This window comes from Abrus precatorius, unplaced genomic scaffold (assembly GCF_003935025.1).
Source record: "Abrus precatorius isolate BTA unplaced genomic scaffold, Abrus_2018 Scaffold7, whole genome shotgun sequence".
Classification (NCBI taxonomy): Eukaryota; Viridiplantae; Streptophyta; class Magnoliopsida; order Fabales; family Fabaceae; genus Abrus; species Abrus precatorius.
In genome coordinates, this window is record NW_020874417.1 from 14,265,592 (window position 1) to 14,292,392 (window position 26,801).

At 27.0% G+C, this 26,801-nt stretch overlaps 1 protein-coding gene across 1 annotated transcript; it reads right to left on the minus strand.

Annotated features, from left to right (window-relative positions):
• Positions 1-11,514: 11,514 nt before the first annotated feature.
• LOC113872963 (ethylene receptor 2-like) lies at positions 11,515-14,616 on the minus strand. Its single transcript, XM_027510873.1, has 2 exons — positions 12,774-14,616; positions 11,515-12,057 (listed from the first exon to the last, which is right to left on the minus strand). The coding sequence occupies exons 1-2, from the start codon at positions 14,511-14,513 to the stop codon at positions 11,515-11,517; spliced, it is 2,283 nt and encodes a 760-aa protein (XP_027366674.1). The 5' UTR covers positions 14,514-14,616.
• Positions 14,617-26,801: the final 12,185 nt, after the last annotated feature.

A 26,801-nucleotide genomic window follows, 5' to 3' on the forward strand; every position in this document is an offset into this window, starting at 1 on the left:
CGATCTGGAAGGGTATTACCTTCTAGAAGCATCTCTTTCAATAATTCAAGCAATTTAGTAAAACTTTTGTCAATCCATCCATGTCTTGCCTTCAAATTTATTAATTTTAACACTCCTAACAACCGTGTGAAATTGGGACACCCTGGATACAAAGGCTTATTATTATATTCACATATGTTCTAAAAAATATGTTGTCTTTGAAAAGACTCTTCCCTAATATCACATATCATATCTTCTAGTCGACCATTCATGTCTACACCAACCTCAGTTGTTTGGGACAAGTTGGTCACATTTATTAATTCGCCATGCCATATCCATGTCATATAACTCTTGCAGAATCCATCACAGAGCACATGTTCTCTTATATCTTTAACACTCAATTGCCTTAAATTCAAACATTTCACACAAGGACAATAAAATCTTTATTATTAGGCATATTTCTTTGCACAAATTGTAAAAACTGATCAACCTCATTATCATATTCCTCATTTGTACATCTACAATTTATCCAACTGCAATCCATAACTTCATCAAAAGTTAACAATTGAAGGGTGGTTAAACAAAGAAACAAAGTTATGAACGCTAACCGGTAAATATCCATCATTACAACTTTTATTTATTTATTTTTTTGGTGCAATTTTGTCCGACTGGGCATTATTTTGCCAATTGTTCACATGACAGAACAGCTAGGATTTGGTCAATGGACACTATACAGCCTTTAAGAATAATGACAAGGCACTTGTCATATGTCGATGTGAGTTTTAAAGTCAATTACTATTTTTCTCGTGTTTGTCCTAATTTTCTCCAAATTTTATATCATACACTAGTTTATTACAGTTTTATATTTTTTACATATTGATTGCTCAGAAATTCATATACTAGTAGTGTAATTCTAGACACTGCTATTAATTTGTGAAATAGTGGATTTTTTTTAAGTAATACACTTTAACCACAAAATTCAAATAGGGAGCTATAGTAAAACAATGAATTTTGTCCAACCAAATTGGTGATTGAGTCCTAAACCCTAATTTACGACTAGACTATGTGGTGGATCTTAAATACCGACACTGTGACTTGTGAACAAGTATATTCTCCAAATTTGCTTCTACACCAAGGTTATTGCACCTCTTGCTAAACTTATATTCTTAGACTACATCTTACTTCAACTTAAGCAAAAGTCATGAGCTTTTAAAACTATCTCCACATCTCTAACTTTCTATTTTTTCCTGTTTTGATATTTCAATTAAAATTAGCATATTGAACTAAGGTTGTAAAGGTTCAGAATCAATAGAACAAAGAGCACATACAATTCAGTTAACATGTAAGTTATCCTCTTTCATTTAAACTATATGTATTATTAATTTTTTTAATATACCAATTTAAAATTAAAATCAAATCTAATTCAATAGCTTGAACAATTTTGTTTGCTTTTTATCCAATCCCTTAGGTTACAACTATTCCACTAAACATTTCGTTGAGGAGTTTTACCAAACAGGTTGTGTGCATAGCAGAAAAGGATTACAAATATTAACACATACAATGACAGTTCTAAATACAATGTTATGTGTTAAATAAAAGAAACAATACAATATTAATCCATATTTATTCAACAATGAAAGATGACATTGGATGCAATAATCAAAGCAAAATGAATTATCATACAAATAGGGTAAACTCACTTACTCAAAAGGTAGCTGCAACAAAGTTTAAAGTGTTTTTCAGAAAAAATGAGAGTATTGTTGTTGCTGAGGTTGTACGAGGAGAAAACAATAAACCCTAAACATGAAACTTGTTAGAAGAAAGCAGTGTGTACATGAGGTTGAAACCATATAAAATCAAATTCGAGAGGGATTTACGTACCTTATATGACGCAGAAAGAAGATTGAGTTGTAAACACAAGCTTCTATGCCTTGCGCGAGAGAGGGTAACAAAAACTGATGTGCTCTTTATACTAGATAAGTGAAAAGTGATTGTTCGTAGACAGCAAAGTGAAGATATAAAAACTATTCTACATTGGTTATATGTAACAACCGGTGTAGAAAAGCTTTTCCACATCGATTATGTATCACAACCGATGTGAAAAGTATAATAAAATAATTTTTAATATTAAACCTTATTATTTTATAGCAGTTGTCAAAAGAATCGATGTAAAAAGTATAATAAAAATAAATAAATAAAAATTAAACACTATTTTTTTATAGCATTTCTCTAAAGAATCAATGTAAAAAAATCACATTCTAGATCAATTGTAATTACAGCTAATGTAGAAAATCTCTCCCAAAATTTTTAAAAATACGCACCTTTTTTTCACATCGATTTGGTCATATCCTATGTGAAAAGAATGTATTACATTGGCTATTTTATAAACTAACTTAATAAATATATTTCACATTAGATATGACCCAACCGATGTAGAAAAGTTTGTTAAAATTTTAAAAATGTCATCGTATTTTTATTTTTATTTTTTTGCATTAATTATTTATTAACTGATGTAGAATCCTATTATAAAAATTTATTTTTGTACTAGTATTTATTTGTAATAATTATATATTTTGATACTCTTACAACTCTATAAAAAGAGTGTGTAACCTTCCTCTATCAAAGACCTATTAAACTCATCTTTACTACTACGTTTTTATCTTCAATTTCTTCTTTCTATTGTTCTGAGTATAGTTTGTAAAGCTCCACTTCTTTTGTCTTTCAGTGCACTGGTTCAATTGTGATGCTCTAAATAAATGCTGGAGAGCAAAGCTTTCTATCTTGTTACATAGAAGGTTTATAAAAAATTTGCTTTCAGGGGTATAACCCAACATTCTCTCTTTCCTATTTTTCCAACAATAAACCCCTTATGAATTAAGAGTTTATTGGATATAAGTTTATAAATATATATATATATATTATTTTACTTGTCTAATAATTATCTTCATGTTAAAAATTGCAAGTATCATTGAACAATTCAAATTCAAAGAAATTTTAAATAATAAATCATATAATTAATTTCTTAATACACAATAAATTTTATGCATACATGTATTTATTATTTTTATTCACACAGAAAGCATTCAAGTCCTCTTTCAAATTGGGGTCAAAACTTTCAACTGTTAATACTCCAAAGTGGGACACTAAAGGATGATTGAACTTCCACTCTAGCCTTGATATATATTTGACCGCATTTACCCGCATGGAGGAGAAGATACGTTATTGCCATGTGAAAAGTCTCCTACATAATGAAGCACAGCACATTGAAGGACATCCTTTGTTTACAACACTTGAGATCTAACAAAGGCCAATACATCTCCATGGCAATATTTTCCCTTTTAATATAAGAAGATCCTATTTCACACTAATTAGCTTATAGAATATTAAGTTAAATTACATGAGTAATGTTAATACATTCTTAGACACATTTTATTATTAGTTAGAATTTATTAAAAACTACACAAATCATTAATTTTAAAACGAAAAAATAAGGATAAGATCTTCTCACGTTAGTGTAAGTTTAAAAATCCTTATATTCGATCTAAATCTTTCATTTAACTTACATCTAACGGGTTATAATTTATTATTTTATTAATCGCTAGATGTAAGTTAAATGAAATATTTAAATCAAGCATAAAAATTTTTACACTTATACTAGTGTGGGAATATTGTTATCCTGAAAAATATATTACTAGTATTACTTACTCGAACTATATTTCAATGGGTAGAGGAGGATGACGTGTACTCCATGACATTCGACCATGAAAAAGACGTGTAGAGGAGAATTTTTCTTGCTGATATTTGCATCTACGTACCCCACTATAATAAGTATTTTAATTAGTATTTTAATTCTCACTACATTTGCATTAAAAAGTTGTTTAATTGGTGGTCGACATTTCATTAATGCGAACTTAGTGGATCCTTCCAACATAATTAGTTGATCGCCTTTTATGGGGAGAATAATATATTAATTAGTTTTATAATGGCCGTTCATGGGGAGGATGATAATATTGAGAGAGCTTGTAATTATTAGATTAAGAAAGGGGTCCATCAAATGCGACTTTAGCGTTAATTGGATCGTTGCATTCAAGTTGCTAACAATATTAAATTTTAATAATCAAGGATTAGGAATTAAGACCCATGATGTGAAATATGGGTCCAGTTGCTATGCCTCTAGGATGCTCCTCGCACTAAAGTTGAGATTTCTTTTAATGGAATTGATCATATTAAACCAACTAGGTAAAGTTTTGGTAAACTTCAATCAACTAGCTATAAATAGAAGTCTTGACTAGGATTAAAGTTCAAAACGTAACAGTCTTGACTTGAAGTGCATTATGCAAAAGTTGGTGGATAAAGTTTAAAACATGTTTTGTTCTCTCGCAATAGTTGTCAGAGTTTTTGACAAAAATGTTACGTTTGTCTTAGGATAGGCAGAGATCACTTTCTTATTCATGCTGGACTGATCAAAAAGTAAGAGATACAGAAAACCATAAAATTTTATCTGGCTAGGGATCACCTGGTTCATCTGGTTATAGGAGTGGAAAAGTATTCAAATTTAAGTCATAGCAAGACATTCACATCATGGACATTATTCAGCCCAAGACTTGGTCATGACATGATAAAAAAAACATATAAAATCAAAGGTTACATGTCATTTTTTGAACGGGTGACAAACCCTATTATGTCTGGTGTTGATTTTTGAAGTTGTAAACAACATGATTCAAACACTTTTGTGTATGGATTGAAGTACTCTAATACTTGAAATAATAATATTTTTTTGTATCCCTAGAGTCAATTATCTATATAATGTTATTTACCCGCACGAGAAGGACCGGTGCAAGGTTGGGCATGTAGGAGTTTTGAACAACAAAATTTTATATATTTTTTCTATAAACAAGTAGATAACAACAAATGTATAACTACTACAATAAGTTATTGCAATTTGTGTACTGTCATGCCCATATGGCATTGGAAACCTACTTTGTGACTTGCCATTTACGCAATTAATTTGAAAAACAAAGAAAGAACAAGCTTTGTCTATTGCATGAAATATAATAATGGTATGAGTTAATTATTGTTTAAAAGGTCTTTGACTCTGCAATTATAGTAGAGTTGCAGGAGGATGCTTCTAACAACTACATACGACATAGCGTATGCTATCAACCCATAAGAAAACAAATATAGAAATATTTTGTGATCTGCTCCGTTGATTCAAGAGCCGAAGTTACTGTTTCGTACCAATAAGTCAGAATTATCTTATTATCTGACAACTATATTTTATTTTTTTAATTGAAAAATTATTTTCCATACATGCGTTATTGTTCACAATTTCATTTCCTCAAGTCACCTTTGCATACACATCAATCACATTTTGGAGGGATGCGCTTCACCTAATCAGAATGAATTATTAAGAAATATAATTTTAACTTTTATTGGTTAATGGTTGAAAATTGAAATTGAGGATAAAATATGTGCTTTAGTTTTTCTTAAATATGATTAAATTTTATTTTAGTCATTTAAAAATTGTTAATTTAATTCTAAAATTTTTAAAATATTTGAAAATGATATTTGCTAATAATATGGCCTATATTTAAATACTGGTGTGTTGGCTTGTGCGACTAATTGAGATATTTTAATGATTTTATTTTTATAAATTTATATACAATTCATTATGACTAATAAAAAGTAGTTATATATTATAAAACATTTTAAAAATATCTATAGTGTTAAACAGTTAAATTAATGTGTCATATATTAAATGGATGAGTGTATCCATTGTTATGAATAAAATGTGAGCATCTTATTAAAACAAATTTTATAGTAAACACGGATATAAAAATAATTTGACTTTATTTTTTATATTTAAAACAAAAATATTGAAAGTTATTTTTTATTAATAGAATTAGAGATAATATATTATTAAAATTTTAAAGAAAAAATTTAATTTCAACCATATTAAGAAATAATATATAGAAATAAAAAACGATGATTAGCTTTATATATCATAATTATTCAAAAAATAGTAAATCTTGTGCTTTTTTATAGTCAAAAATAAATTTCATTAAAAGACTAAAAAATTAAAAACATATTTGTTAGAATTAATTTATCAATTCTAGCAAAACAATTATATTACTTTTCACAGTTACATTAGCATTAAGGTTTACATCCTTATTCTCATCATCATCATTTTTAATAACTATTATATCATTATTTATATTGGCATTAGCATTAACATTGTTACTCTCATTCTTAATTTTATTCTCATGCCCTAAATTAAATCAATCCATTTGTGATTTTGAGTTAGGGATAATCAATATTTTTATTAGAATAATTTTTCGTAGGAAACTTATGCACATAATCTTTATTTTTTATCATGAATGAATTTAACTGGATACACAATTTTAATCTTATAGGAATTTATAATTTTTTTTCACCTGTTTTTCGACAACTAGTCTTCTAGAATTAAAAAAATCTTTGCCTATTGGATCGACACGATTGTGTATATATATATATATATATACACCATCCAATAATTACATTGAACAAAAATTTAAACGTTAAATTTTTAGAGTTTTATGACTTTCAAATTGTGCAAAAATTAATTATTCAAATGTTGTTGACTCTCTGTACTTTCACCGTGTTTCATAGTTAGCTTAAGCTTTTGACCAAGAACTTTGATCTTCGACGTAACTGCGTGGAAAATCAAATTATATGTATATTTTGGCAAATTTACGCGCAATTGAAATGAAGTTAACTCGTCAATCTTTAACATTGATCCTAATTAGTCCATTTGCTCAAAAAACCCTTGGGTTGTGATTTGAAACTTAATCTTTGGGTCATAAACATACAAGCCCAGTCATACTTCTAAGATCACTACCAATTCTTAAATAATTTGACCAATGCACCACTATTCTAATGAATTGTTGTTATAAACCGTCAATTTAGCAATTTCAACACATTTACGTTGTTTATCAACAATTTAAAATAGATTTCTTTTTTTATGAAAAACTAGATAATAAATAGTTTTTTCATTTTTTTCGAGGGATAAAGAAGGACTTGAACGGATAAGTATAGCATGGTCAAACATATTTAAAGAGATCAACTCTTAGATTTCCTAATTTTCTTTCCTTCACAAGACATGAATTTGGCTGCAGTAAAAACAACATATTGGCTTTGAAATCTATGGCTACCTCTTGCAAAACTCTTTTTTATTTTCCTGATTGCAACATAGTCAAAAACTCAACTTAAGAAAGTCATGAAAATCTCCTACGTACAGTCCAATAAAATTAAAAAATTAAAAAAAATTAGTATAAACAATCTATACTTACAATTAAAAAAAAAGTATCAGTTTATATATATATATATATATATATATATATATATATATATATATATATACACGACATTTGTCTCACATGTATTATTTCGTCCTGTACAGAAAATATGTTTTATAAAGCCTCATTTCAGTAAAATATTTTAAATTTACCCTAATTAAGTAAAAAACTCATTTATGAGAGATTTGAATGCATATCGAAACATTAATTGATTATTATTGTTTTCTCCATTAAGAAAAAGTTTGTTCTTCAACATTGCGTTGTAAGGTAATGGTTTAGCCACCATCTATGTCCTCTCAAACAATGCATGCATGTAATTTTCTTATTTTGGAAACCAACTTGGAAGTAATCATCTATTAACATGTGTCAACAATATTAATTCTTAATTAAGAACATTCACTGCAAAAAAAAAAAAAAAGGCATTATTTGGGAGGCTTTGCATCATCTTGAAGAGCGATTTTGACTACTATAACAAACACTTATATGTAAAGTAGATGTACTTATAGAAATTTTTCTATTACATTGGGGAATAGGTTGAAGTAGGGATCAATTTTAAAACCTATTTTTTTCATTAGTTTTTAGAAAATAAATAAGTATCAAATTTAAAAATGAAATAAAATTTTAATTTTTGCACAATTTAGGGTAAGTATTTTTACAGACGTTATGAGGTGCTAACCCTCCTTGTGCATAATTAAATTTTCAAATTTGATTTTTGTTAGTAGACCATTTTTTTAAAGTTTTTTTAGGATTCTTTAAAAATTTTGGTAGTGACTTCTTCAATCTCTTTCTTTTCTTCTTTCCTATTTTTTATTAAACATTATTTTCTCCCGTCATGGTCCTGATTGTGACAAATGGCAATTCTAACGGGGTTTAGATTACTTTAACAAGCATTGTTATGCAACGTAAATATACTTGGAGAGCAATTATCCAAGCGATTTATAAGTTGAGATTTGAAATATTTTGTAGAACTATGAAACTTGAATTTGAATTTTATTTTGTTACAAACTAAAATAATTCTTGGTGAGTTGAAACTCAAATTTGTGATCTAAAATTTAAATTTTTTTCTTTCATGAGTTGAGATTTGAAACCTAATAAGATGTTTCACGGTTAAGAGAAAGAAAAAATGGACAAAGAAGTGAGAAAGGTGCTTGTAGAAGTAGACAATATTAGGTAGAAAGGGACATGTTCTCATCTTTGTAACAGTTAGTCAAATTTGGTGATAGAGAAAAAGATGAAGGTAATGAGAGAAGACCAAAAAGAACAAATAACGCTACTATTATAAGTTGAACAACATTTCACCTTATGTATTTATAAGTTAAAAGTAGCTAAGATATTTTAAAATTTTAATATGTGAAGATGGTTGGTACATAACCATTTTCTAAAGTATCATTTAAAGAATGGTTAATACATAATTGTTCTTCAAAAGTGACAGTATTTTTTTAAATGACTTTGAAGAACAGTTGTGTAATAAATGTTCTCCAAAATCACCTTTAAAAAACAATTATGTTATTTTGCATTGTAAATGGTGTAGTTTATTCTCTAAATCTTTTGTTGTGATTTTCATGTCAAAGTATTTTACAACAAGACAACCTTTTCCATTATATTTTAACATTCCTTCAAGTTTTAACGAGTTACATAAATATTCACACAAGAATCAAAATGATCATTTTGCATAAGCCATAAACCCTTTTTCCTCGTAATCATGTCTTTATAAAGGATTTTTTACCCCTTCCTAATTTTGACCTCTTGCAACTACAACAATTGGATGTATTAAAGATTCCTTATATGACATAAATTTCTTCATAAGGAAACTATAAGGTTTGGAAGAACTTGTATTTGGTATCACCTCTTCATCATTCATGCAGTAATCTATATCAATAATGTCTTTGATGATAATATTAGGCTTTTGAGTCTTGACCCTTATTGTGCTCCATCAAGTCAAGTCTTCCTCGAGAGGAAATCTTAGCAAATTAAGGAAGTAGACACATCACTATTGCATGAAAACACCACAAAACTACGTGCAAGAAAATTAATATTTTCTTAACTAAGATAAATAATAATATTAGGTAATTAAAGCAAATATTAGGTAATTAGACAAATAGAAGTCTAAATTTTACAATAGTTGTTATCCAATTCAAGGTCCGGCCTTATATGAGGAAAAGACTTTGTATTTAATGGAACGATTATTTAGAAATGTGAATATTACGTACATTTATGTTATAAAAAAATTATAAAATGTAATTATAATAAAATTTTCACACCAATACTTTTGCTATTCCTTAAAATTCTATTCAAAATTATAGTCGACACTAAAAATATAGATCATATATATATGGAGCAGAATTTTTTTACATTAGTATAAATTTAAAAAAATTTATACTCAAATTGATCATAAATTATAATTCGTTACATGTAAATTAAATAAAAGACATATATATATATATATATATCGCTTTGTCTATAAGTCAAGACCATGCCCATTCAACTACTATTATACGATTAATAAAAAAGTTACTTGAATTTAACAAAATGTCAAGACCTGTTAAATTCAAGACCAGAAAACGTACACTATGCTTGGGAGTGCACTAGGATTTAAATATTTCACATTTTTTTTATTAAGATTAACTATATAATATAATAATATAATACAACTACTGAATGCACTTCTTAATGTTTAAAATTGCCTATCTTTGAAGTGAAACAATTTTCTTCGGATCAGAAATATTTAAAGCATGGTCTTTTACTAGGACTTTTGTATTATATATAAAATTAAATCTATGGTTTAATTTTAAGAAAATAAAAAATGTCATTACTTTAAACACCGTGATCCAAAATTTTCTATTGTTAGATATTCCAAACTGTACACCAAATGTGGCACTTAGCGAGTGGAATAACCAATGAAAGATTATTTTAATTTAATTAGTTTCCTCAAGTTTGAGCCTTGTCCTAAATATGAAGTTGTGTTTAATACTCAAAATAAAAGTCTTGTCACTCATAACAATCATATTCAACTTGAGCAAAATTGTTTCATGTGATCCTAAAAAAAATTATCCAAATCTAGATAACATTCTGAGATACATAATAGTGTTTAGAACTTGAAGATCTCTATATGCATACTAATATGTCTTTTACTTTATTGAAACAGTCAATTATAGCAAGAAAATAGTACAACTAACAAACTAACATAATCTTATTCAACATCTTATTTGCCTTGAGCAAGATTGCTTCTTAAGAAGGATATTTGTAATAAATACTTAATAGTCCTTCCCTGTGTTAAAAAAGAATTTGAAGATCTTTCCAAAAAATCTTTTACTTTATTAAAAACTTTCAATATAGCAAGAAAATAGTTCAACAAGCAAACTTACTATTTTGTTTAAGGTTTATTTCACCTGGTAATTGCAGCATGTGTAGTACTAAATAGTCAAATAAATTTGACATGAATATTCGATATATCTTATGTTACGTAAAAGAATAGCTTGAGTAATTGATACTAAAACAATGTCACTTTTGATCTTGTGTACGAAAAAAAATAGGAGAGAAAATTCACTTCACTAGGAGATTAAGAATTCTTGCATTAACCTGGTCTGCAGTTTGTTTTATCGGTTTAACAGTCCAGATATGTTCTATTCATGGATCACAGTCATTATACCCCTTGTACATATCTGAATCCACAAAGTAAATATTGATACAGTTTAAGTCTATTAAAATTTACTCGGGATAAAAATTCATTATTCAAAAATAAAAGTCCAAGAAATAAGAAAGAAAAAAAAAAACCCAACAGCAGCATATTTTGAGAAACTGAATGTATAAATGGTTGACCCAAGTTTTGCAAAGGTTCTTCATCATAAGAACTTTGATGTGGCCTCAGGGTCTAATCCTCTTAGCCTAAGTCATGTGTGCTATTTACATTTAATTGATTGGTTCATTTTTTGTTCCCCATTTTCTGATTACATTCAGAATATATATGCATGCTCCGAATTGAAACTAAATACATGACACTAATAAAATGAAACAAATTGAGAGAAATTTAGGAACTAATTGGCATACTATTAATTTTCTCATGAAAGATGGGGTGTAACAGATTTCTAAGCTGAAATATTGTCAAATTCAAAGAGTTCTGTACGCTACTTGTATCAAGAATGTGATTGAAAATTATTAATTTCTTGATGTTGCAAGTGCATTTAACTTGCAGCATCCATCCTCATAGGACATTATTTCCCTGCATTAGGATTCTTCGGAGTTCACCAGCAATTCCTTGCAACAAAACTGGCTTTCTTATAACTCCATTCATGCCAATTTTCATGCATCTTTCCCACAAATCTTCTTCTGTGCTCACAGTCATGGCAACAATCATAGGCCAATTTCGGCTTTTAAACTTGCGAATCCTTGTGGCAACTTCCAATCCATCTAGCTCAGGCATGTGAAGATCCAAAAGAACGACTTGAAAGGAAGATCCAGCAGGTCCAATGACACTAAGGCATTCAAATCCTGAAGAAACACAAGTTACAACACAACCTAGTTTCTGAAGCAACTTTTGAGTCACTGCTCTATTTACGTCGTCGTTGTCCGCCAACAAGACTTGGAGGCCTCTGAAGAAAGAATTTGAATTCGATGGCTCTAAATTTTCTCCAGGTTCAGTTATGGATATGGCAATAGATCGCTGTAATTGAAACCGAAGAAAAAGGGCCATGACTTGAGGAAAACCTTGAGCATTTGGCACTAACCATATGTTCCCTTGCATCAACTGCCAATAACATTGTAGATAGAAACAAAGTACAAAATCAATAGGGAGAAAAATAATCTATAGAACAAAGAAACTATTACTTTAACTGTTCCAACTATAAATACAGAATACCAATTGACGGCATTCAAAAGGACCTTGAATAGATTTTAAAATCAGTAAATATCTTTCCAAAGACATTGAAAAATAATTAATCAAATAAGCCAACAAAATCTATAAATAAAAGCAATCTAGATTCTAGATTATTACATCTAACAATGGCAATCCGTTAAGGAAACATACAACAAAGGTAGAACTTCGCTGTACTCCTAATAGGAAATAAAGAACTAAACATGGAGTAGCACCCAATATGCTTCTGAAAAAGATTTCAATTTTACAAGATCAGATTCCAATTTCCTTTTTCTTAGAAGGGGAAGATGGAAAGCCACAGAAATGTTTTCCAAAAAATAAATCATTTAAAGATCTGGAATTTCATTTCAAAAGAAGAAACCATGCAGCTTGCAAACAAGATATTTTAATTCAGTGATTTTTCTCACACATGCATAAAAAACAGATGCAAAGATCCATCCAGGTGAATCATTTAAAGGCTAGCATAAACAAAACTTACTTGGTCCTTCTACCATTATACTTTAAAGTATTTATATAGCATAAGAATAACAATAAAAATCAGTCTTAATGAACTTATTATCAACTCACATGATCAATGTTACAAAACACACCTGGATTATCCTCTTGCAAATGCTGAAGCTCAATCTTCCCTCAACCCTATCACTGGCATGCTTTCTACCCACAATCTTCCCTGAAAGAACTAAGCTCTCCAATTCAGAATCACGAGTATCAATTCCTATCTCAAATCTAATATTTACATCCCCACTAGAAGAGCTTGGTCTCCAGGTTGTCCATTCTTGGTCATTCCTTCCTTGACTTCCAGTTTCTGCAAAAACTCGAAATACAAGAACACCTCCCCCATCATTACCATTTATTATATTCCCAACCATATGCAAAATCACCTGAAAAACCCTCTTTTCATCCCCTATAACATTGTTAGGCAAAGATTTATCAACATCAACCACAAAACCAAAGCCCTTATAAACACACATGCACTTGGCAAGGCAAGCTGCTTCTTTTACCATAGCATGCAACCCAAAAGATTTCATCTCCAAAGGAAATCTTCCATCATATCTTGCTGAGTAGTCCATGGCATCATTTATCAAGTTTGATAGCACATTGCTGGTCCTAAGCATTGAATTCACAATAAGTTTCTGTTCAATCTTTAAATTGTCATCTTGTATCATCGAAAGCAAGCCCAAAATTGAGTGCATTGGCCTTCTCATTCCATTACTCATGACCTTCTGAAATGAAGTTCGAGCCTGGCTTGCCATCATAGCATTCATCTTTTCCTGCTGCAAGGCTTGATTTTGCTCCTCCAACTTCTCTCTCATAAGTTGAGAATCTTCAAGAATGGCAGCATGAGACAGAGCCACAGCCACCTGATCAGCAACCACTTTAATGATCTCTAGCTCTTGAGTACTCCACAATCTAGGCTCCCGACTAGGAAGAATCAAAACCAATATGGCATAACACGCTTGCCTCATCTCAGGCGTTCCCCCTTTGAAATTACAAACCCGGAGCATTGGCATTCGAATTGCAGCAACTGGTCCTGCCACACCAGAAACTCCTCTACTGGCAGTGGCAATTGCCGAATCAGAATTAATTATGTTTACTTCATCACTTCCCTTAATTCTCTCAACATCTGGATCAGTAATGGGTATAGGATAGTTAATATTCCTCCCATTCAATTCATGTGTGAGGTTCATCTCAGTCTTTTCAACATTTGGCATCCAAACTGCACAATTTTGCAAACCGAGAGTCTTAGAAAGCTCAACCAGCGTGGTGTAAAGAATCTTGTGCCTATCAAGGGACTTGCGAATCTCTTGAGTAAGCATTCTTACATGCATTGCAGCCTCCTTTTGTTTCATTATGATACCAACCTCCCTTCCAAGATCTGAGGTCTTTTTCTTCAGCATCAATTCTCTGACCTTCACTTTTAGAAGCAAAGGGATCAAAGTGAGAAGGGTTATGGTAGTGGCACATGATACTAAAGCGGTGAGAATTTTGAAGATAGTAAGTGCCACCATAAGTTGAAAAGTGTGGGGGCCATAAGTCCACCCATTCAGCAAATGTGTCATTCCACATAGCACAATGAAAGCAATGAACTGAAAGAGGACCCATTTGAATGGAAAGTTTGAGCAACTAACAAAGTAAAGTAGCTCAATTGGGATGGAGAAGTAGGCCACAGCAATGAGAAAATCACCAACTCTCTGGCACTCCAAAATGGTATCAATTGTCCACAAACTAGACTCATCATCACAGTTACATCTGGGAAACCCATTATCTTTTGCAAGCACACAAGTGAGGAGCAAGCAAATTAACACTTCAAATACCATTACTTTTATCATTGATCCAATGTGTCGCTTCTTCAATCCATCTTTTCATACAAATTAATCAACACCTCACACCCCGGTGAATAAGGAAATTAGAAAAACAAAAAAAGGACCCAACAATTTCTAGCTCCAACTCTCAACTTCCAATTATCATGCCCTGCCAAAATACAGTTCAGCATAAAAATTACAACTCAGTAAGACCCAAACCACATAAACAGACGCGATCCAAAGGAGAAAAATAATAATGATAATAAATAAATAGAAAGAAAGAAAAAAGTGTAGGAAACGAAAATTTCTTTTATTCTTAAGCTTTTTACAGTCCACATACCCCTTTGTGTGGAAGTGGCATGGATCAATAAAAAATAAATAAAACTATGCAAACAGTAAAGATAACATCTTTATCAACCAAATCGTTATATATATGTATCGGAATAAAATAATAAAAACTAAAGCGATAGCAAGAAAACCCCTCCCGCCCAAAAGAAACACCCACAAAAATCACTTAAAAATACAAGATCATAGTCCAACAATAAATATACAAAACACCCAGTAATGCAGACCAAATTTAAAAAAATAATTAAAAAAAAAGATAAAGGATATATATATATATATATATATATATATATATACACACACACACACACATGCCAATTTTGGTTCTGGACTTAGACACCAACCTTGATCAAATATTAACAATCTTCTTATCCTTACCCTGGAGATATCAAAATATAGTTAAAGATAGATTATTGATAGGAATTTTTAATGCAATCGGCACATAAGATTAAACAAGTGGAAGGCAGCATGACCACCTTCATCGGGAAGAACAGAAAGAACCCACTTTGGCATGCAACGAATCCCAACACAGAGGGAAACATAAATAAAAGTTTGCTTACTGTGGAGAAATGCAGGTACCTCGTGCCTTGGAATGGGGTGAAGCAGTGAGTGAGGCGTGAGAGTTTGTGCGGAAAGAAGGGTAGTTTATAGAAAGGAACATAACTGAAGAGAGACCCAGATGCTGGAAAATGAAGTGGAGTTGTACTTCTTGCTGCGTATGTTAAGGCAGTGTTGTCATATTGTGTTGGGTAAGAGAGAGAGAGAGAGAAGCGAAGAGATATGTGCAATGTGGTGTTCTTTGGAATCAATGCCAAATTACAAGTCACACTGTTTTTATTTTTATATATTTAGATAGTATTTTATTTATTTTACTTAATTTCTGTGTTTTTATTATAAGCTAGTGTTAAAATCACATAAGTGAATATATTATTATGCTTTTTTAATAAAACCATTTCTAATTTTTAAATGTATTTAATAATTTATAATAAATAATATTAAATAATATTTTTATTAAAATTATAATATTTAATATATTAATATGTTTGATTATATACTAATATACATATATCTATATATTAATAAAAAATTAATTAAATATGTTTTGATAAATTTCATATGCATAATTTTTACTATATACTTTTCTTTAGTTTTAATCACATGTATCTTTTATTTTATATAAAACTAACGTAAACAACAAAACTTTTTTCTTAATATTTAATATAATTATATTTATTTGACTCAAAGTTCAAATTAAGTTCAAATAAGTTTTTACTACTTAATTAGCGTGTTTAGTAGTACTATATATTTTTTAATATACTTAAAAACATTTTTTTATTTTTTTATTATGTGCACCTCATTTATATAAAATATTTTTTTAATATTAGTGTATTAAATAATTAAAAGTAAATTTGTTATAAAAGATTATTTATTATTTTAAAATAAAAAATATTAATATATAATTTTGATAATAAATATTTCTTATGTGACTAGACACACTTTTAAAAAACCATTTTCCCAAAAACCATGAAAGGAAAGGGTATGTAGCCCGTTGTTTCGTGGGGGATGAGTGAGTGTTAAAGGAGTGAGATTCAGAGAGAGAAAGGAGGGTCCACTTCTTACATGAAGAGAACCTGGACACTCTTCAACTATTAAATGTCCTTGTCACTCCTGAAAACCTTTGAATGTGTTGTTTCTTTAATTTTATCTATTTAAATTTCTAAAAATCAATATTACATATAAAATATTTTTGTAAATGTAATACCATGAATTTTGTTAATTTGTTTTATAATATTTTTAATATGTATCTAAAATTTTATTTATATTATAAGTTATAAACATGATACCAGATAATACTAAATAGTAAGATTTTAATATTTTTATTAATTATTTTTATTACATGTCTTACATACATGTTAGAATATTTAATATTATTTAAAATTTTACTAATCAATGTCCTAAAGTTATTAGTTAGAAAATTAAAACAAAAAATTATTAATTACAAGTTGTTTCTTCTTTGAAATTTAAACTGTTTATTAGCATTGAATGTTATTTGTACTCCTCTTTGTTCTCTCTCTTTTAGCAAAACAAAAGATGAAATAAATATTAAAAAATATTAATTTTATTCTTTAAAATTAATTTTAAATATTTAAAAATAATAAAATTTTATTTAAATAATTATATTTATCAAACTTCTATAACTATAATAAAAAATATTTTTAATAAGAAATTTAAAATTTTTAAACTCAACTCTAAAATAAAAATTATTCAAAATATATATTATGTTTTCTCTTTCTTTCCTTTTCGGTTTCTCAGGGTCCTAATGAAAACTTTAATTTTAAATTAATTATCCTTAACGTTATAGAAATTGAATTAATGTATCTATTTTATCTGGATATTTATTTACGTGTCATTTATAAGCTGAAAGAAAATAAATAATATACAAAATAGCAACAAAAAAAAATATACAACAGATAAAATTATTATAATTTATATTTATTTAGTTAAAAAATAGAAGAAGACATTAAAAAAATTTCTTATTTCACATAAAAAATGAATGAATAAAATATTTAAAATATTTTGCTTTCTTTTTATGTAAAATAATATAATATTTTCTTATTTCTTAAAGTGTGTCAATCTTTAGAAAAGCGTAAATTTTTTCATCAATTTTCATTTTTTCTACAAAAATATGAAAAAATTAAGTTAAGAGAAATCTTATATTTTTACATCCTTTTATTTATCTTCTTATTACTCAATAAAATTTATTTAATTTTTTTTATCTAATAAATAAGAATATTAATAAATTCAGCATTTAAGTAATGGTTGACATAATTTGCTGAGAGGGGAAAAATCTTAAACATTTTAGTATATCTAGATATATCTTTTAAATATTTACACTATTAAATCAATCAATTTTAATGAGTATTTTATTCTCTTTTATAATTATGTGTATATATATACATATATTAAATTTAAATTGTCTAATAATAATGTGTAAATTATACATATTTTCGTTGCAATAATTTTGTACCTACTTTTAACTAATTTAATCTAAATATTGGAGATAAAGTTTTAACTTATTTTTTTATATTACTTTATATAAATTTTAAATTTCTTCGTAAATATTCTTTATGGTAATTTAATTAAATCTTTATCATTTTAATATATAGTATTTATTGTTATAAAATTAAGTTAAAATAATTTTTAAAAAGACTACAAAGTACATTTTAAGTCCAAAAGGTTCAAAATATAATGTTATAATATTTTTTTAAAAATATAATTAATTTTAACTACTTTTTATTGAAATATGCAAACACTAATTAAATACGTCTTGTAAAAATTCCTCTATCCCATACTATTTGTCTTTTAAGGTAAATCATATTTTTAAGAAAAATATTAATTTTATAAATTACAATAATAGAATAACCTTATTTGGAAAAAAAAAATCCTTATTAGAAGAGTTATAATGTAGTTGTTCATCCATTTAAATATTTATAAATAAGAGAATTATTAAAAAATAATTAAATTAAATAGATAAGAGTCATGAGACTTTTAAAGTAAAACAAGAAACTATGTAATAAACTATTAAAGTCCAGACATGACATTTTTTATTGATACAGGGAGTTAAAATTTTAAATCAAAATCAAATTCAGATTAATATATTTTAAATATATTTTTAATTTAATACAACATATTAAGATTCAAAATTATATTAAATTAAAATAAAATAAAATTATAAAAAATAATATTAGATTATATAATTTTTCAAACATATGTTAAAAGATAAATAATAAAATTTTGTTTAACATTTTTATTAAAAATAAAAAAATATTATAAAATTCATTATATTAATAAATTAAATATTACTTTTCAAATAAAAAATGTATTATTTTAAATTTTTTAATATATATCTTTAGACACTTATTAAAAGAAAATGTTTTTATTTCACTTTTTACAGATCTAAGACACTGTGAATGTTCGATCTTGTGTCAGAAATCAAAAGCGCGACTTGTTGCCGCTTCCACTCACTACCTAAACAAGAATATGTTGCTTGGAATTAAGTGTGACATGTGATTCCTTCTACTTTTAATTAATCCCCTTTTTTCATGTTCACATAGTTAATGTTTTTTTTACAATAAATTAAAATACTGTGAACTAATTACTTAAACATAGTTGTTAATGAAATTAATTAAAATCATAGTATAATATATTTATTTTCATTTTTCGACTTATTCGTCAACTTAAGTCAATCGTCATGTTAAAAAACTAAGTAATTTAATAAAAATTAATTCAGTTAAATATAAATATAATGATAATTTTAGTTAAACAATTACGCTAAGAGAGAAGAAAACACTTATACGTACATTTCAACTATACTAAAAGAGACTTGACTAAGAACAAAACCACCAAGGCATGAAAATGACAGGTAAAACAATGGCACGGCAATGTAAATGTAGATTAAATAAAGTAAAGAGGATAATGAACGACAAAATCATAGCGCGGATAGATAACACAACGTAATTTTCTTAAATATCTAAAATAAATAAAAATAATAAAACAAAATATAAATTATATTTAAATAAAAAATTATTCTTTTGTTATAATTAATATAAATTTTTAAATAATATTTATTTATTTTTTTTACTTTTCAATATATATATTAATAAATTGAAAATATTTTTATGTACATATAATGTTAGTTTTCTTATTAAATTAAACAAATTTATTCAAATTTTTACAATTAAAATTTTTTCGGTAAGAAATTATAATTAAAACAAAAAATTATAAAAGTTAAATTCATTTACAAAATGATTAAAATAAAATATATTTTTTATTAAAAATTATATTTTTTAAATATACTTTTTAAAAATAGTTTTTATTAAAATGTTAAAATTATTTTTTATGAAATTAATATATATATATATAAAAAGTATAAGTAAGAATTTAATTAAAAAAAAGATTTTCTATCTTACTATTTTCTAACACTGCAGGATGAATTTGAACATGATAAAATAAAATAACTCAATAAAACAAGATACCATTTTCTATTAACTAACAAACATAATAAAATAAAATAATTATCATATCCAGTCATCCTATTTTAACGTGAAACCATGCCCTTAATCTTTTTACTTGAATATTAATGCGTTTGGCTTTAAGAGGAATTTATATGATTACATAAAATTTATTTGATACTAAACCTATAATAATGCGTTTAGATAATTTTTTTATATATATTGTTGATATTTTTTATCAACTAAAATTAGAGTTTTATTTTGGTAATGTATAATAATATTCAATTTTAAATTATTTATTAAAATAAAATTCTAATTTTAATTAACAAATAACACTAACAATATTTATACTAAAATAAAATAAAATCACTGAGCAAGAGAATCAGATCAATTGATAGGTAATTATTTAAATTTAACCTGTAATTTTGAGTTTAAAGTCTTGTAAACACAGTTGTTTCTAATAAAAATTACTATAGTGTAGAAAAAAAAAACTTTAATTCTATCATATCTAAATTTTTCAAAAATATGTCGAATTTTTCAACATTGACTAACAAGAGAGTCAATTGACTCCCCTTTTAGCTTAGTTTTTTTAGTGAGCTTTATCCAATCCTTTTTGCAATACAAATCAATGCTTTAATTCGATTTCATTCAGCTATTTTGATTCAATTAACATTTGAGTTGACTAGTACCAGAATCATCTATAGATTAAGTTGGCCATTTTGTCTAACCCTTTCATAAAATAATTAACTGATTTTTAATGTTAATAATATTAATAGTATTTTTAAATTTATTTTAACTTTTAACCAATATTTCTAAACATATTATTATTATTTGCGATAAACTCATCTCTGAAATAAAAAAATCGGTTTACACTTTAATTGATCAATCGTAGTCGAATAATAATAATAATAATTAAAAATATTAATATATTAAGATAAATTAAATTTTAAACCAATACAAAATTACTATATTATGTACTGCTACAATAAAAATTAATAATAAAAGAATAAATGATAAAAAAAATTCATGCATATATATCTTTATAATTTTTCATGAAACTCTTGATTTTTTTTTACAAAAAATATTAAAATAAAAATAATAAAACATGAAAAAGAATAAAATTTAACTAGTTCAAATTGATAAAAAAAAATTATCGGTTTTTGATCGGTTCCTAACCTGTTCTCGCAACTTTTTAATATCAATTTTTTGGTGTTAAATGGATTAGACACTTGACTTGTTCCCAGTTTATTGGTGAAGTCGGTCCGATTTTATATACAATCACGAGACAGGTTAGCAAAAATATTTACGTAAATTTGGAATTATTTCAGATTATTAAATACGTATCATTATAAATTTATGATTTATGATGACCTTCCACTTTAATTATAATATATTTAACTCACCTTTAAAGATATAGTAATTAACTGATTAATTTCTCTTTTTATAAGAATACTTAAAATCATCTTTGAGAATGGAATGAGATGCGAGAAAGTGAAAAAAACAACAACTCAGTCCCTGTATGTGTAATTAGAAAAAATAACTTTAAAATTGATCATTTTCAAAAATTCTTTCATGAAATTAATAAAAATAATTATTTTTAAAAAAATTTAAATCAAATACGCAATCAAACTCAAATTCATGTCGAATTTCTCCAAAGTTAAAACATATAAAGTCAATTTCTCTTATGTGATAGATTTTAACAACTAGTGTTTGTTTGTTGTACGAAATCTAAGTATAGAATTTGACGTAGAATTGAAATTGAGTTTCAGAATTTTAATTATCACGTTTTAATGTTTATTTGAAATTGAGATTATAATTCTATGAACTAATTTTATGGAATTTTATGACAATTAAATTTGGCCTACTCTAATTTTTAGCTTGCATCCTAGAATTTGAATTTTTAACATCATAACTTATAAATGCACTTATTACACATCATGTTTCTTTCTCTTTTATGTGATTTATTATTTTTGTGTTCCTGTTCCCTAGATACTTTTTTTCCAATACTTAATCCATCTCTCTCTTTCTTTGCTTTTTCTTTCTCCTATACATCTTTCTTCCTCTTCTCCTTTTAAATTCACTTTTACATTAATTATTAATACTACTTCTTTTTGTATTTCTTTTGTTTCTCTCTATTCTCTTTTTCATCGTTTTACATTGATTACTAATAAAAGTGTTTTTTATCTATTGTTCATCTTCTTATTCTTCCTATTCTTCTTTTACATCTTCTTCTTTCTTTTTCTTTTTTTACATTTGTTTCTTCTTCATTCTTTGCATCTTATTCTTTCTTTCTCCTCTTTTCTCTTTTCTTTGTTACATTTGTTATATGTTTAATATGTTTGCATTACTAGGTCGTGTTGCTATTCTGCACTTACTGCAAACTATAATATATTGTTATTCTACACTTTTTACACTTATTTGCAAACTATGTTGTTTATGTTAATTGTATAATAAATTGTTTAATATTTTCTTTAATTGTTACAAAGTACGAGAGGAATAAAAAAGAGAAAACTAGTGTTAAATATAACAAAGTGACAAGGACATAGTAAAAAATATACTTTTGAGACAATTATATCATGAGACCAATAAAAATTGGTATAATCAATTATGTCTTACTAAACAAACTTTTTTTTAGCTTTGCAACATTTTATGTGAAAGAGGAGGACTACATGGTACTTATCATGTACGCGTAGAAGAATTCATTATAATAATTCTACTTATTTTAACTCATGATTTCAAAAGAAGAGTTCTTGAAAGCACTTATATTTAATTTATATTTTCAATTTTAAGAATTAAATTATATTTGTAAGCATTCATATGCTTTTATCTAATTTATGAAAAAGATAGTTCATAACATAATATTAAATTTTAATGATAAATTAAACATGAAAAATAAATTTTATGTGCCATAATTTTTTAAAAAAGAAATATTAAGTTATTAGTTTTAACAATTTATTTAATAATTATTTTATATTTTAATTAACACATTAATTTAGAAAAAATTGTTAAATAAAATTTTAATGCAAAATTAAATTATTTTTTAAAATTTTAAATCTTAAATGTTACTGTAGAATTTAATTTCAATTTAAAATTTTAATTCTTTAAATACGCCAAACATTATCAAATATAGAATTATAATTCTGAAATAATTTCAATTCTAATATAATTTGAATTGAAATTACAATTACTAATATAAATTCTGATTCCATGCATGTTGATTTATGGGCCTTTGCAGTGTAAGTAATGTTTTATACATTTAACATACAGAGAAAGGCATAAAAGGTCAAATGTTATTTCCAGTAATAAATAAAATGATTAATTGGTAGAGGTGTGATAGACAGAAAGTTGATTTTGGCCTTGCTTTTAAGACAAGGGGCCTTCTCCACGAAGGAGACAAATATGAAATGGAAAGAAAAGGGGATACGGGGATATGGTTTAGTTGGTCAAGATTGAGTCAAAGCATAAATTATCATTAAGCGTACTTGGCTTTACAAATTAACTATTATCCATTCATGCCAAGTATTGCCATTGTGATAGTTGGCCACTGCCCTTTTAAAAAGCTGCCAATCAAAGCGTTATGACCAAAGTCTAATTTTTTAGCGTGGAAGACTTTTTTTTCATTTAATCATATTATAATATTCAATAATATATAAAATGCTAATTTATTAAACAATGTGATAACTTGTGATAATATCATTTAAAGTAAATTTTGTTCTAAACTTGAAACTTACATAATTTTACATTGATCATATAATGTGATGAATAGCTTACTTTAGGTTTCTTTTACATAAGCTAAAGATAGGAGTTGTACGCATATAGCAAGATAAATATTTGCTACATAGAACTTAACAGGCTTCCAAGTCTCATGAATTAGGTATACATGATTGACTATGGCTTTGTAGTAATTATATTCACCCCCACCATAACATAAAGGTCACCATTTTAGAGAGGAAAAATGAATAACAAGGCAAACTCTATAGGTTAACATAAAAGGACTAGAAATGGCAATGAATTAGGATATAATTTAAGTAGATAGCGCACATGCCTCCCTTATCCTATAGCAGTCCTCTCAATCACCATCTGAAAATCCATGGCATGGAGGCAGATATCACCCCACCAAATCAATAGCTGTTGCACATCATTAGTAACTAGAATAAAACCAAATGGTTCTTACGCTGTAGCGAACTACCATGCCTATAAATGTTGAGGTAACATCTCTTTTATTTAAATTCATCTTTCTTTGTTATTTTCTCAAAATTAAATTTCTTTCAGTAATGTATCGGTTTCAATAACTGTTAATCAATTTTGCAATAAACAATATCAAGTAATAATAAGTATGTATACAAATTTTGATAAACGATGATAACAAAATATGTGATGTTAAGTCATTATAATGATAACTGTGTGAATAGCTATGAGAATCATGGTGATGATCATTAATTTAATATAATAATAATAATAAATAATGACAGTAATATATAGTGAGATAATAAAAGTTTATATAATTATTAAAAAATAAAAAATTTGAAAAATGAGCATGTAATGTTAAATAATAATAAACATGATGATGTTATGTAATAAACAAAAAATTATAATGTGCAAGTGAGAAAATAGAGAGAACAATATAGAGAGGAAGAGAGAATCTCAATTTTATTTCACATCACCTCGCCTTAATACAAATGAGATATTTTTATAAGCCTAAATCTATAATCGAAGAAATTCATCTCTTTAAATGAAATTTAAACAAAGCGGTTATAAAATCGCAAGTTACAAAAAATATGAGAAGTTATGAAAATGGACATTCACTCATATAATAATTCATAACACTTTTCTTTGAATATTAATTATTTAAGAATATGTTTCACAACATCTAACTAGGAAAAACTCAATAGGATAAAAACTTTGTGAAAAGAAAAATATATTATTATTTAATACGTTGTTACATACTGCCTCATTAAAAAATTTGGTAGGAATATATTATTATTTTTAAAATCTCTTCAGGAGTTCTAATGATGTTTTGAATCATTAACATAGACAACAATTATTACAAATTCATTATAAGATCTTTTTATAAAAATGCATGGACAAATAAGGTCATTTTTATATCCTTCCTTTAACAAATATTTGCTAAGGTGATTATACCACATGTGTTCAGATTGTTTCAATCCATAAAGTGATTTATTCAATGTGATTGAATAACCTTCTCTAGAATTTGAATTGTATGGATTTGACAAATTAAAACCTTCAGAGAGTTTCATATAAATGTCATTATCAAGTGAGCTATACAAATAGGCTTTAACAACATCCATTAATCAAAAATCAAGTCTTTTATTTATTGCAAAACTAACTAAGTGTCGAAAAGTATTTGCATCCCCTACAGGTGAATATGTTTGTTCAAAATCATTACTAGGTTTTTGCAAAAAAACTTTAGGCAACAAGTCGTGTTTTATATCTCACAATTTTACCTTTTTCATTTCGTTTTCGCAGAAAAACTCATTTATATTCAACTAGCTTTACATCTTCAGATGTACAAACTATAGGTCTAAAAACTTGATATTTTGTAAGCGACTTTAATTCTGCCTCAATTGCATCTTTCCATTTTTTCCAATTACTTCTTTGTCTACACTCATTAACTGATTTTGGTTCATGATCCTTTATATCAGTTATCACATCCAATTCTACATTAAATGAAAAAATATCATCAATATTAACTTAATTTTGGTTCCATTGTAGTCTATTCATGACATAATTTATTAAGATCTCTTTATTTTCATCATTTTCAGGTACCTGTATTTCTTCAGGAACTAAAATATTATGTCTGATGACTCTTCTGGAGTCTTTACATCCTCATTTTAGTCGCCTTGATTCTTAGTTCCTTTTCTTTTTCGAGAAATTTTTCTTTGGAACCAAAAGGTCTACCACGCTTCATACGTAATTCAGATTGATTTGCAACATTAGATTATTCAATCGGAACATTGATTTTGATTGGAGCATTAGCAGCCGACACATATGATTTAGTCACAATTTTTGGATTTGTGAACACATTGGTAGTTGGTTGGCTAAACCTTAGAAATGAATTATCTTTTCAACTTATAATTCACACTATTTTGTTTGAGTATCAAGATGAGATAAAGATAATTCACTCCAATTTATTTCCTTTTTCAAATGCTTATTTTCTTCCTCTAAAGTAGGAAAAAGTGATTCATCAAAATGATAATTAGCAAATCGAGCAGTGAATAAATCCCCTATCATTGGCTCAAGATACTTTATTATAAATAAAGATTCATAACCAACATATATTCCCAACCTTCTTTGAGAACCCATCTTAGTGCATTGTGGTGGAGCAATAGAAACATACATTGCATATCCATAAATTCTAAGATGAGAAATATTTGATTGTTGACCAGAAACTAATTGCAAAGGAAATAACGTATGATACTTGTTGGCCTAATACGAATAAGTGTTGCAGCATGCAAGATTTGCTACAAGATCTATTTTAGATACTTGATTAGAAGTTTTGATCTCATTAGTAATGGTCTTGCAATTAATTTTAGATGTCTGATTAATGATTTAGCAAGTTTATTTTGAGTATGTACATTTGCTACAAGATGCTTAATATCAATCTCAATATAGACATATAATAATCGTTAAAAGCTCAAGATGTAAACTCACCAGCATTATCAAGGCGGGATTTTCTTAATTGGATAATCAGGGAAATGAGCTCTTAAACGAATTATTTGTACAAGTAATCTCACAAATGTCTGTTTGCGAGTTAACAACAAACAAACATTTGACCATCTAGTTGATGCATCAATTAAAACCATAAAATATCTAAATGGTCCACATAAAGGGTATATTGGTCCACAAATATCACCTTGTATACATTCCAAAAATATAATAAATTCATTTCCAATTTTAGCTTGTGATGGTCGACTAATCAAGTTTCCTTGGGAACAAG